The sequence below is a fragment of the Haliaeetus leucocephalus genome, unplaced genomic scaffold, assembly GCF_000737465.1.
Source record: "Haliaeetus leucocephalus isolate CR32 unplaced genomic scaffold, Haliaeetus_leucocephalus-4.0 Scaffold157, whole genome shotgun sequence".
Taxonomy (NCBI): domain Eukaryota; kingdom Metazoa; phylum Chordata; class Aves; order Accipitriformes; family Accipitridae; genus Haliaeetus; species Haliaeetus leucocephalus.
Genome location: NW_010972593.1, coordinates 925754 through 938941, shown reverse-complemented (window position 1 = coordinate 938941; position 13188 = coordinate 925754). Strand labels below are relative to the sequence as shown.

Here is a 13188-nt window from a genome sequence, read left to right as displayed (position 1 = left end):
TGCCCTTGACCATACAGAAGAAACAAAGAAAGTGTCCATACGCAACCAAAGAAAAAGAGAAGAAACAGGTCTGCTTTATACCTTTCAATTATTATCCTCTTCAGCTTCACAAGGAAGAACAGCAGGCAGAAAGCAGTGTGGTGCTTTGGTTTTTTAATTTAAATAGCAGTTTCCTTTAAATAGAACGTTCCTGCCATAGAAAGATTTAAATCACTGACTAAGATCAATTAGCCTAGGAAACAAGGGAAGTATTTTAATGGTCCTTTGATTGCAGAGGCCGCAGCTCCTCCAGCGCTGCACTGGAAGAGGAGGCAAGTTCAAGCTTTCAGCCCCACGCTTTGCTGCAAGGGGATCCATTCCTCCGTGACGCTGGGAAGATGGTGTCTCCAAGGGCCGCCGTCGTCGTTGTCGTCCCAGGGGTTTCCTACCTGCGACGTGGGCTTCCCACCCCGGCATCGCCTGGCATCGCTCGCCCTGGGGGCTGCAAGGCCTTGGCAGCCCCTCTGGTGAATTAGGGCAGGAAATCGGGTCAGCGTCGTGGCAAGCGCCAGCCAAATGGAAGCCGGCCAAGGGATTACGCGAGAGGCAGTGTGACAGAGCCCAGGGCCATCTGATGGGAGAGGACATTGTCAGAACAGAGTGACAGCTCTTCACACAGTCTCTGCAGTTGTGACAGACAAAGCTGTTTGCTGTTTGCATGCCTCAGCGGGGAGCACTGCGGACCAGCTGGGATGCTACTGACTGGCCTGGCATGGGCCAGGCCTCTCCAGGCAGAATTCAGCAGCCCCTCCAAAAGCAGGAGCTATCAACTCATCATCACCAGGAAGACAGAAACAGCCGCAGAGCAGTTCAAACAACTGGCATGTAACGGGGAGTGTCCCCAAGGGCAGACAGGTCAGGGAGATGCCGGCATGCTCTACAGGTTAGGAGAAGAGACAACGCCTGGCCCAACTTCATCTGCACATCAAGCAGGTAAGAGCAGCCCCAGCTCGGACACCGAGTCCTGCAACCTGCTAAGTTCCCGTATGTGCATCTGCAAGCAGCAAGAGGAAAAAAAGCACAAAACCTCACAGTTCAGGATCCAAGGACACTGCAGAACTACAGGAGAGAGAAACTTGGCTGCTAGCAGCAAGGTGTCTGCTGAGCAGTGACAGATTTCAGCAGGGCTTGGGCCACACAACTGGTGCCTTCTGTGTCTCATCAGCATCAGCCCTTCCTGAGGGCACATTTCCACCAGAAGTACTTCGTAGCAGTCAGACGCATGGGGGATCTCCCAGCTCTGCTGCAATCTCTGAGCAAATCTTGCCCCACAGAAGACAGGGACAGACAAGATGCTCGTTCCTTCCCAGGAAAACCAAAACCACAGAAAAACTGAAGTCACACAGCCATGATTTTGAGAAGCCTTGGTTCTGCAGAGTGCCCACTCCCAGCAGTGAGCACACAGGGTTTGGTGTACACTTAAAAGAAAAAAGGACCCCAGTTTTCACAGGCACTCAGACATCACAGTAGATGAATCATGGCTCTACTTATACAGAGAAGCACTTGCACACACATGAACTCTCCATCTGCACCTGCAAAGCTGAATTGCTGGCTTTGAAAAGAAGAGGACAAAGTGATTTGGCCAGGAGTGTTACAGCAAACCAGTGGCAAGAACGGGACCATGGAGCCCTGACACTGGATTTTCCACTGTAAACATCCTCTCCCCTCCTGACTCTACTGCACAAAGAGCCAGGAACGGAGATTTCTGCTTGCAGTCTCCTGCTTTTGCAGGAGCCAATGCAGGTAGCAGCCCACCTACCACCAGTGCCCACTTTCACAAGCCAACAAGGCCACCCTGAGCCCAGGTGGAACACAGCAGCTAGCTTTAACCATCCATCCTGGGTGCTCATAAAGAACCTACAAGAGCATTGGCTGCAACATCCAAGTGGGACCCTGGATAAATACTTGGGCAAAAGGCTTGTGCCAGGTTCCTTGCTGCCAAACACCTCACTGTTCCTGCTACTCAAGACAGGCAGCTCAAACTGAAGTTTGGGGTATGTCTTTATGAATACTAGTGGCACTGTCTGAAGCACAGACTGACCCACAGCTACACATCAAAAAAGTGGCCCTGTAGTGAACCTCTTGGAGCCCAGCTCACTTCCCGGGCTTATTAAATGAAAAAGAACAAAAGGAAACATTACCTTTCTGCACATGAACGTTTCTCCCTGCAAAGAGGGGCTAAATATGAACTGAACAAAACGCAGGAGTGAGGCAAGGGCAAATATATCCCCACTTGCCTACTGCAGAGAAGAGAGAAAGCACTGTTCAAAAAAAATCTCCCAGCAACAAAAGGTCGAGGATCCATTCAATCCCCTGTGACCACATCATCTTAATAAACCCTGATAACGAAGTGATTACGTTAAAAGCTGTCAAGGGCTACGCTGACCAGAGCAGCCCTCTCACCAGCTTCAAGCGGCTTTGCTGGGGAGGAAAAAAAAAAAGTCATAATTCAATAAGCTTGGAAGACTCTATTCCCCACTGATCTGAAGTGATCAGCCTTCATGTCGAAGGAACATTACATTCAAGTCACTGAAGATTTTAACTTTTTTTTTTCCTTCCCCTTTTCATTTTTTAGAGCAGGAATTGAAAGGCAGCAAAGATAAAAACTGTGTTAAACTGGAACTGGTTCACTCAGGGGAAGGAGAAACATAATACTCTTTCTTCGGATGCTGTTTTGAATCCAGCCCCGGCAAGTAACATGACAACGGTCACTAGTGTCTGACAGATGCCTGAAAGGCAAGAGCAGGAGAGGACAATATGGGCGAACTGGGTGGAGATGGGGCCGGGAGAAGGGGGAGGAAGGCTCCGGCAAGAGCTGTCAGGCAGTTCCCTCCCCTTCTCTCCAGCTCCTTGGCAGTCTTAGGGGCAACCTGAGATTCAAAGCAGGCTGCGAGGACCTACCTGCCTTATGTCCCTCTTAGGTGGGACTGGGAACAACAGGAAGGCACTGGTGGAACGCTAAAGATGTTGGAAAATTAAGATACATGATAAGGTACTGAGCACTTCTTTAATGCTAAAAAGGAGAGGGGGATACTTTGCTGGCTCTAAGCACTAAAGCCTGCTCCTGCCGGCCTTCTCCAAGGGAGGTGAAGCACGGGTGGAAAAAAGGAGCAGGGGAACAGCAGAGTCACTTACTTTCAGCTACGCAGCCTATCAGCAGCACAGAGAGGAGGTTCACGAGGGAGACCAGCGAAGGCATCCCAGGGCTGGGAAGGATCCTCATCCTCTGCAATGGCCTTCAGCCCCAGCCAGGAAGGCTCCGGGTCAGCAGGACTCACAGCGTCTCCCCAGCGTTGTCAGCACCTGTGGAGGCACAAAGGTGAAGGGGAGAGCACTTAGAGAGAGGAAGGAGGGCAGCCAACATTGCAGAGGGAGGGGGCAGCCGAACAGAGCCCGGAAAGGCAGCGGAGTCCCAAGAAAGCAATTACTGCGCGCAGTCCCTGCGGGGAGGCCAGGCAGCCCTTCGCCTTGATGCCACAAAGGACTGGGCCAGCTCCATCACCAAGCAGGCTGGTGGGGGCACGAGGCCAGCCTGCTCCAGCCTCGGCAGGTAATGGCGAATTTTCGTGCACGCACTCACGCAAAGGGAGGGAACGGCGCAAGAAAGAGAAGCGCAATCGGGAGGCACCAACTGCAGAGAGCCCGTGTTCAAAGTTTAACACCCGTCGGCTTCTCTCCCTCCCCAACACTGGAGAAAGGCAGCACTGGCCGAGCAGCAGACGAGCAATGAGGTGTGAAGGGATCTGACCCGACAGGGCCCAGGGACCCTCTTAAAGGGCGATTTTTCCACAAAAGCGCAGGACAGGCGAAGAAAAAATGAAACCTCACACATGAAAAACCTGGGAAGGAAGAAAAAAATCCCCCACGAGGGAAGATGAAGCAGGAGATGTCTCCTCTGTGTCTCCTTTTGTTTGCTGAGGTTCCATGCAATTGGGGGAGGGATTTCTTTCCTGCCCAGGCAGGCTCTCTGCTGTGCAGAACTCACCCCAACATAGCAAGCCTGAACCTCAGTGCTGGAATCAGCATAGGTGTCCCAGAGCCCCTCTTGCAAGGCAAATGCACACTAGTGAGTCTCCCAGGCTTCTTACCATGGCTGGGATTACAGCAGCTATTCTGCACGTCTGAGAGTCCCTACCCTGCTCGGTGCCTCAGTTTTCCCACCTGCAACACACAGAGGAACCGCGTTACTGAGCTAACGCAAAACTGAAGAGACAAAACCTGGAGCAGGGGGTACCACAGTCGATCCTGACAGACCAAAAGGCACAGCAAGCAAACACAACCTCCATAGGATGCGGGACAGATTTGCATCTGACTGCTTCTGCCCTGGATGTGGCAGAATGTGGCTGCAGGACAGCACCAGCACGTTAGCATGGCTGCAACAGGGGAGAGCAAGCTCAGCACCAGTCTGCTGCCCTTGCCCTGCCGGCACATTTCCATGGAGACAACTCCTGGCTCCAAATGGAGCTGCCTGCTTACAGCTTTATCCTGATCCCTTTTTGCAAAGCTGGAATGGCATTAAGGGAGCTGTATTCTTAGCAACTACCCCAGTCCTGTGTGTCAACACTGGTAAATGCTTCCTTCAGTGACAGAGGCGAGCTTTGCCCCAGAAGGGCTGAAAATAGAGTGAAAACTGCAGCCACAACCTCCTCGTAAGGTCAGCAGCTAAGAGGTTCCTCCATCAGACAGACTCTCAGCACCAGAATAATGGGCCAGAGTTGTGTGAAGGATGCTCTCAGATCTGTACAGATTCCTTCCCGCTATCAGTTACCCCAATTAAAAATCAAAACCCGGGTTTATCACCTTTTGGAGAAAAGCCAGGTAGGAGATACTGTACAGTGATCAAAGGCTTTAAAAGGACTAAGGGGATAGTGAGGTTGCTTAAGCCTTCTGATACACATCAGGGTATGAGACCATCAGGACAGGCAGTGTGAAGGGGCATTTTAATCTTTTCCTGTCCCATTAACTCTCCAAGGCTGAACTGTACAATTAAAAGAAAAGCCAGGATAAACAAGAAGTCCCCATATGTACTCAGTCCTAAAGAGCAACTTTTCAGAGAGAAGCTTTGGACTTGCACTTTGAGGATTACAAAGCCTCTGCTGTGTGCTCTGTGCTAGTCTAGATCCATGGCACTTCAGTGCTGGCTTGTGAAAACCAAGCATAAATACCGATCCTCTCACAAAAAAAGAGAAAAAATCTGGATTATACCACTGGGAATCTCTTCAAATGTTTGTTCTAGACACACTTAGAGAAACACACAGAGGCTCCAGCCAAACTTAACGCGGGGTTCACAGGGTTCCAGGGTGCAGAACAACGCGTTGGGGTTTCTTTTGTTGTTGTCAGAGGCGAGCAGAGACCGGGAACATTATGAATAGCTGTGATAGTAACTGTTAATTAAACTGGGGATGCGGTATCAATGCCAGCACAACAAATGGAACCGAGTTGCTGTTCGCTGGCTCTCCCTTCTCCCTGCTTCAGTCATGCAGCTCCTAGTTCCCACCAGTGAGGCTGGAGGGGGAGAGGGCAGGAGTCAGGGAGAGCAAGCATCCTCCCAACCGTTTTAGTTCTCTATATTAAAAAAAACCCGCCAGGGCTAGCTCAGCCAGCATTTTAGAAACTCTTGTTTTTCTTCATCAGAGCAATATGCCCCCCACCGCAGTCCCAGTAAATGCCACCAAACATCTCCTTGAGCCTCGTCTGCTCTCCAGATGTGGCACCAGTGACCTTCCACAGCTCAGAGCAGTCAAGAGGCTCCCCAATGATGGAGCTGAATGCAGGCATGTCAGGGAAACGTTCCACCTCCTCCGAAGAGAGGAGCCTGGCAGCTCCACTCTCCCACATCTAGCACGGCTTTCCATGCCACATAATGGGCTCTGATAGAGAAGGTCTTGTCCCACATCTAGCATGGCTTTTCATGCCATATAATGGGCTCCGATAGAGAAGATCTGGTAAAGGGGATATAGCAACAGCTCCAAGATTAGAGAAGGAGATGCCAGAGGGTGACACTTCCGCTCCAGTGCTAATGTGCTTCCCGAGCCCTTGATGGAGACAGAAAGTGCTGGCAGAGATATTAGGACATGTCAACTTCAATCCAGCAACTCATCCTTCAGAGCAGGTACGTCACTGGCTGTCTCCCCCTGGATACGGGATTTTCAGGACAGCAAGATGTGCACCGACCTGGTTCCCCTGCAGATATCAAGGAGGGACTGGGACAGGAGTTTGCTCTGCTTTCTTGATAGCACCCTGGCAATTGGGAGACTGGAAACAGACTCTCATCCACTGCACGATTCCTGCCTACAATGCAGAACACGCAACATTTGGAAACCCAGCTACCACGCAACAAGGCGCTCCTGCCCTCCCAGCGGTGCTGAATTCAAGTGGGAATTGCTTTGATGAATGCTCAAATCACAAGGGTTTCATCACCCATCCTCTCCCCTTCTCTGCACGTGCACAGCTTACCTTGTCTATGCTCTTTGAAGCAGGTTTGCATCACTCCTCCTGCCTGTCCGCTGAGCACCCAGCCAAGCCCCTGGCACCATAAAAGTAAACATAATGGCAGCTTTCCTGCACTGCTCCATGGACCTGCAAACCCTCACTAAATTCTCTGGCACAGCATCTCCTGCAGCACAAGCAAACCACCTAATAGACCTCAATCCTTGCTAAAGAATGCAATTAAGTGAAGCCATGGCCCCCAATGGGGTCAGATTTGTGCTAGATACGGTCACATTTCAGGAATAAGATTAATTCTTACAGTAAAAGAGCTCCTGTAAGGCATTCATTCTTGTGCACTGCCTGATCTCTAGCTGTAAGTATGTACATGTGTGCATCTTGTAAGCACTGAACACAGGATCTTGAAGAGTATTATAAAAAAGAATAAAACTGAGAAGCGTTTCCAAGAAGCAGCTTCCCATTGTGGCTCCTCCAGCTAGTACCGAGAGCGAGGGATCTCCAGGGACCCAAGGGTGCTAGGCACAAAGGGTAAAATGCTCAGAAGCACCTACATTTCTTAAGAGCTTAAGTTCCATTGAGAGTCAAAGGGACTTAACCTAAGCCGCTAAGATGCTTTTGAAGATTTTCCTCCCAGCAACTCCCATTTCAGAGGGTGCTGGACACCTAACTCCCTTAAGCTACTTTGGGTATCAGAGGGGATATAGGAGGAGGGGGCTTTATCTACAGACCAGTTGGCTAACTTGGTCCCGGCTGCTTAAAGAGGGAGTCTGTGGGAAATGCTGCTAAAAACAAGTGTCTGCACAGTTGCAGACATGGGGATGGGTCAGAGCTACTCAGGTATTTTGCCATATGTTACTTTTTCTTAGCCCCCATGGAGCCAGTGATGGAAAAGTTTGCTCTGCATTTAAAAAAAAGTCCAGGAGGGAGGGATCATGCCTTCATTTCAGATTCATTAGAATGTAACAACTTGGAAAAAACTTCACAAAAAAGCATTTGGGCTTCTTTCTGTGCTTTCACCTGCATGTGAAAAGGAGAAGGGCAATTTTAAAGAAATTCTCTGCAAAAAGTTCCACACAGATCGAGCGGATGATTAAACATCTTCATTTTCAGTAGCTGCTGCAGGAGAATTACTCCCATTAGACGTATCAATCGAAGCAAACACCTTGCAGGCAGAGGGCTGCACTGAGGTCTCTTTTCCTTCCAGCAGCACGGGCTTAGTTTGTGCTGCATATTAACAAAGGTCAGTGGGTCACTTCATTTCCTCCCAGCAACCTCTTTAAAGAAAGAAAGAAGAGCTTTTAGCACAACCACTAGCTCATTTGTCACCTCCCCTGGGGAGGGGAGAGATGAAATTTAAATTCGCCACCCCACATTTCTATCTTGCTCCTATCACCCTGCCCTCGGCAAACTCAACCCCACCAGAGCTGGGACAGGGATACCAGCGCTGGTGGCTCGTGCAATGCGGGCAGCTGCCTGCTTGGACCTGGCCCAGGACCCCACCGTGGGACCTTCCCCGTGGGTGCTGGGGAGCAAGGAGATGCCAACGTGCAATGCTGTCCCTGGAAGCTCCCGTGGCCCATGCCTCCATACTCAGGTTGCTTTGGTGGCAAATATTAGCCTCTTTTTCTGAGGAAACAGAGCATGAAGACATGAGCTTCAAAGTATGAGTTTCTGACACTCGTTTCCCTCTCCCCACCCACTAACGTGCTGACCAGCTAAGCCCTATCTAATAGGAAGGGAGAGACCGCAGCCATCATAGTTCCCTATCAGGCACTTGAAAGCCAGCATCAAGGCAGAAAGGGAGATGCTGCCAATGCCTCTGCTCGAAAAGCAGCCACTTGACCTCAAATCTTGGTTAGACAGGAGAGCCCCCGAAAAAGCTCACCCAGACAGCCAGGTCTGCGTGCAACAGCATCATTGCTGCTGCTCACAGGGCTAGCTCAGGGGAGAGAAAAAACAAAACAAACCTGCCAGCCACAAAAGCAAAATGCTGTAAGTCCCAGCGAGACCCAGTGCCAGAACTGTGCACATCCTTCCCCCACAACAGGGAGACTCCTCATGCTCTGCAGACCTCCCTGTGCCTGCTGAATCACGCTCATTAGACCAGCAAAGCCCCCAGAATGACTTTGCCTTCCGGGCCACTTCATCTCAGCAAAGACGCCCTGGAGATGTGGGAGCCTGTTGCTGCTCAGAGGACCAGTCTCTGCTGGAGCACGGGGGACTGCCGTGCTCCCGTCTCCCACAGGACTCACCTTCCCCACACTGCTTCAGTACACCTTAATAACACAAATACAACCCCTGTGCACCAGCAAAACTCACCTCAAGACTAACTGGTGGCTTTAGGTGCCCAGCTCCAAGGGCTGTGCAGAAAGGACTGATCTCAAAAGACTATGATCCTGCCCAAAAAATGAGATGTCAGAGTATTTCCAGGTCAGCCCCTTCCCCTCCGAAGCTGCCGGACACAGTTCCTCTTCTACACTCGAATGCAGCTCCCCAGCCCACTTCAAAACGCAGGCCGTGGTCTTGGCAAACACAATTAGAGCAGCCAGTAGAGATCCTTCAGAGCTAAGCATGACTGTTTATCTATCAGGGAGTTACTTAGATCTTGTAAAAAATATTTACAAGAAAGAGGCAGAGTATTATCTTCCATGGGGAAACAAACACAGATGGAGAAAAAAGAGCTTTGATCAGGACTGTCTTGGTCCTATACGCTGCTTTTCATCCCCAGATCTCCAAGTGCTTTGATATGACAGTATTATCCTTTTTTACAACGTGGGAAACCAGAAGAAACTGCACACTAAGACAGCACTCTGAGCATGAAGTCATACTGCCTCTCGCTGCGCTTGCACGCATACACACACACACACACACACACTCTTTTTCTTTCTTCCTGCGGCATTTCTGGTCCTCCCATGCGTGCAAAGTGCCCAGCACAGTCCCCAAGCAATAGGCACAAGGGGCCTTTTGGGATGCAGCAGTGCAGGTGTCGCAAGAGATGCTAGTCCCAGCCTGGGGGCACGATGGCATGGCAAGGGTTAAGCTGTGGTCACTGCAGGAGAAATGAGACAGGAGAGCTCCGAGTTGGGTTCGAATGGTCAGGAGAAATTAATTTCCCCCCACCGTGTTCCTCGCAGCGACAGCTCTGACAAGCGGTGATGTATCTGAGGCGGCCAGGAAGCGTTCGGCAGGTGCGGCGCAGCACGGACAGGGGCAGAGGGGACATCACTGCAGCCAGAGGCAACCAGCAGCGAGGGGACGAGGAGGAGGAGGAGGAGGAAGCAGCATAGTTCCCCTGGCCGGGCTGCACCCCAGTTAAGCCCAAGCCCACATTTGCTGTGGGGTGCTGCGACCGCAGCGCAGGGAGGACCCCGAAGGACCACCCTGCTGCAGCGAAGGCAGAGCAAAAAGCCTGTGCTGGCGGCAGCACCACGGCATTGCCAGCGAGAGGGAGGCAATGCTGGAGCAACCAGAAATCCCGGGAGCATCCTCCTGGGCCCTGTGCAGAGCTGGGCTGAAGATGTGGCTTCTCTGCTTCTGTGGATGCAGGGCAGGAGCTAGACTCTCCTCCGGGATGCACAAAGGCATGAGGCAGGGAAGAATCTGACCCAGGATCACGTTCCCCCTGCCCCATCCCCTTCCTCTCGCTCACGGGCAAACACACACCATCCTTCAGCATTTACCAACAAACCATTGCAGATCTCCACCGAGAGCCTGACAGCATCATGTCGACAACTACATTTCCTTGTGGTTCAGGGTAATACTTTGCATTTCTTTTTTCAGGCCTTCGAGCTTTATTTATTTATTTAGGAAGTCATTCATCATTAGCCCCAGCTTAGCTGCCTGACAGACTGGGAGTTCCTTGGGGCACAGACCGCATCTCGTCTCTGCGCTCGGCACGCGCACGCCGACAGCGCTGGGTAAATAATCGTCCGTCAGCCTCATCTCACAGCATCCTCAGCACAGCCAGCCTCCGCATGGGGAATAAACATGATCTTCTGCGAGAAAATAATGCTAAAGAGAAAATCACCTGCATCCCCTTCCCAAGGCACCTGCACCCCAAGCCTGGGAGCCGGGCAGGTGGGTGACACTGGATTATCGCAACGTGCTCAAGACTGGTGGGGAAACAGAGGGCAGCAAAGGAGCACACACCCAGCACCAAACCACTCTGGCCTTTGGGACACTAGGCACGCTGCCAACTAAGATGATAATGATACATGATTCAAAAAATATCAAAATCTTCTTTTTCTTTGGCCCAAATGTTTTCAGCAGTTAGGGATTCCTGAACAAGTCTGAAGAAAAGGAATATATGCCCACTTCTGACCTACAGCAAAGGCACCAGGCTGCAGTTCCTTCATACACACACCATCCCTTGCAAGAGACTTGACATCATTTATAGTCATGGTGGTCACTAGCAACCTGCAGGTCTGCATCCCATTACACAAGTCCTCACTCTGAAATTCTTGCGCTGGCAGGAGCACTAACACCTCTCCCCATCACAGCCATCCCTTCTCCGACCTGGGCAACGCAACCATAATCATCATTGGACCTTTTCCAAATCAGAGATATCAAGCACCACTCAAACCAAGCAGAGGAAAAAAGAAAAAAAAACCCCAAACCTCAACAACAGCCCACCACCAGCAAAACTGCAACAGCTTTACTCATATCTGGAGTCCAAAGCTGTTTTCCACCCCAGATCAAATGAAGGTTCAGATCAGTGCTCCACCTTCCCGGGGAGGAAAGACTTCCTGGACTCCCATCCGTGTACATCAAGCTAAGAACATAAGAGAAAAACCCTCAACAATGAGGAACCAGTGCTTTTCTGACTTGCAGCATGGCATGAAGATGACCTGTACTGGGAAGAGCCCATCCAGATGGCATCTGTCCCTCTGAGCAGGCTAATCCCTCCCGCTTTGGCTTACTGCTCGCTTTCACATAGCAACGTGGATGCCGCTGCACCTTGCAACCTTCTCTCCAAACCCCTCGCTCCCTCCCTCAGGTCTGCACGGGGACTCCCTTTGCCATTAGCAGAAGGAGGGAGTGACGGCCCCCTCCTTCACCCCAAAACCCCTGTGCAAGCAGAGGGGATTAAACCTCGTTCCTGGGGCTGACAACGCTGCTCCTCACTGATGGCAGCTCAGCTGCTGATAGAAACCTGCCTGGCCTTCCTCCAGCTCCTGCATGGTTTTCTGCTACTCTCTGAGGGCAACTTAAGCCGCTTTCTCACAGAGTAGGTGGTTGTTACTGAAGAGTCTTGTGCAAACCCTCCCCTGAGGATAACCGGTGGGTTCCCAGCCCCAGCAGCTGGGCCAGAAGCACAGGAGGCCAGCCACTGCCCCACAGAGGCAACCATCACGCCGGGGCAGGACTGAGGCCAAGTGATGCAACCTGCCCACCCGTTGCTGCTGTGAGTTTGTGTCCAAGCAAAGCATCTTTCACCAGCCTTCAGCCCAAGCAGAAGACAGAAAAGAGATGAAAAATTGAAAGGAGAAAAAAAATTAAAGAAATAAAGTTAATTAGGAACATGGGGGTACTTTATCAGTTCCAGCTCAGAGTGCTGGACCGGCGTAGGGTGTCACCAGCCCTCTCGAAAGAACAAGCTTCTCATTACAGGCAATTGCTGATCGATTGCCTCCATTCGTTATCTTCATCAGGGCTCAGGCTCCTTGGAGCTCTCCATCGAACCTGACACTGAGCACCCAGGCAGCTTGATGGGCCCCGTGGGAGGGTCGTGGCGGGACCCTCCTGGTGCTCCCATGGGAGCCCACCACCCAGTGCAGGCACCCCTCTGCCACCAGCATTGCCCCAAGGAGGGGAGCGCCAACACCCTCGGCTTCATCCAGATTTTGCATGACTCCTTTTTTTCCCCAGGTAGACGCAGTCCCAAATAATATTAGCTACGATAGAAATAACCCCCAAAATCCCCAAACCACATGCACGCACACCTCAGGCCAAAACCAAAACCCAAAACTCTCCAAACACAACACCCTGGAGAATTTCAACTAACCACTACAGACCCAGGCAAGGACTCTGCTCCCTCACACCCCAGTGAACCCAGAGAGGCTCCTGTTCAGTAACACAAAGTTGGTCTGGATTTACATTAAGACAGAGGAAAACTTAAACTCCCCGCTTATCATTTTTAGTGCCCCCCATGGCCAAGAGATGCAGAGGGACTGCGCTTGATTTCTCATTCTGGAACAGGCAATTAAACCCAGAGGCTGGAACAGCTCAGACCCACATACAGGCAAGCCAAAAGCCTTGGGAAACAAAAGAGGAAAGAAATACATTTCCTTCTATGGCCTGTACGTGGCATGGCCACTCTTGTCTGCACACCCCTGGGTAGCCAGGCTGGGAGATGACACGGGAGTGCTGTGGTCCCTGTGCAAGGACAGACCCGCCTGCACACACTCTGTTTATCAGCAAAAAACAAATGACAGGACATAAAAGTAGTGAAGCAAACACGCAAAGTTTAGTGTAATTACTATTTGGTGGTAAATGAAAATCATTGTGGCAACAGTGCAGCTGATGATCTGTTTTGCTTCCTCATACCCCACGAAAAAGGTACAGTTGTGCTTCAACTGGGAAAGGTTAGAAGCAGCAGTGGGAATAGGAGGGCGAGTTTAGCTGCCCTGTGTCCCGCACAGCGCAACCGTACCAGCAAATCCCCCAGCAAGTGACGACGGGGATCCTGAGCCACAGTAAGAA

At 51.1% G+C, this 13188-nt stretch overlaps 1 protein-coding gene across 1 annotated transcript in view; it reads right to left on the bottom strand.

The window, feature by feature from the left end:
* Positions 1–3345, bottom strand: part of PTPRS (protein tyrosine phosphatase, receptor type, S) — a 98543-nt gene extending 95198 nt beyond the window's left edge. Inside the window, exon 1 of the mRNA XM_010562231.1 lies at positions 3175–3345. Coding sequence (XP_010560533.1) covers positions 3175–3262 — 88 coding nt within the window. The 5' untranslated portion in view covers positions 3263–3345. The remainder of the gene's footprint in view (positions 1–3174) is intronic.
* Positions 3346–13188: the final 9843 nt, after the last annotated feature.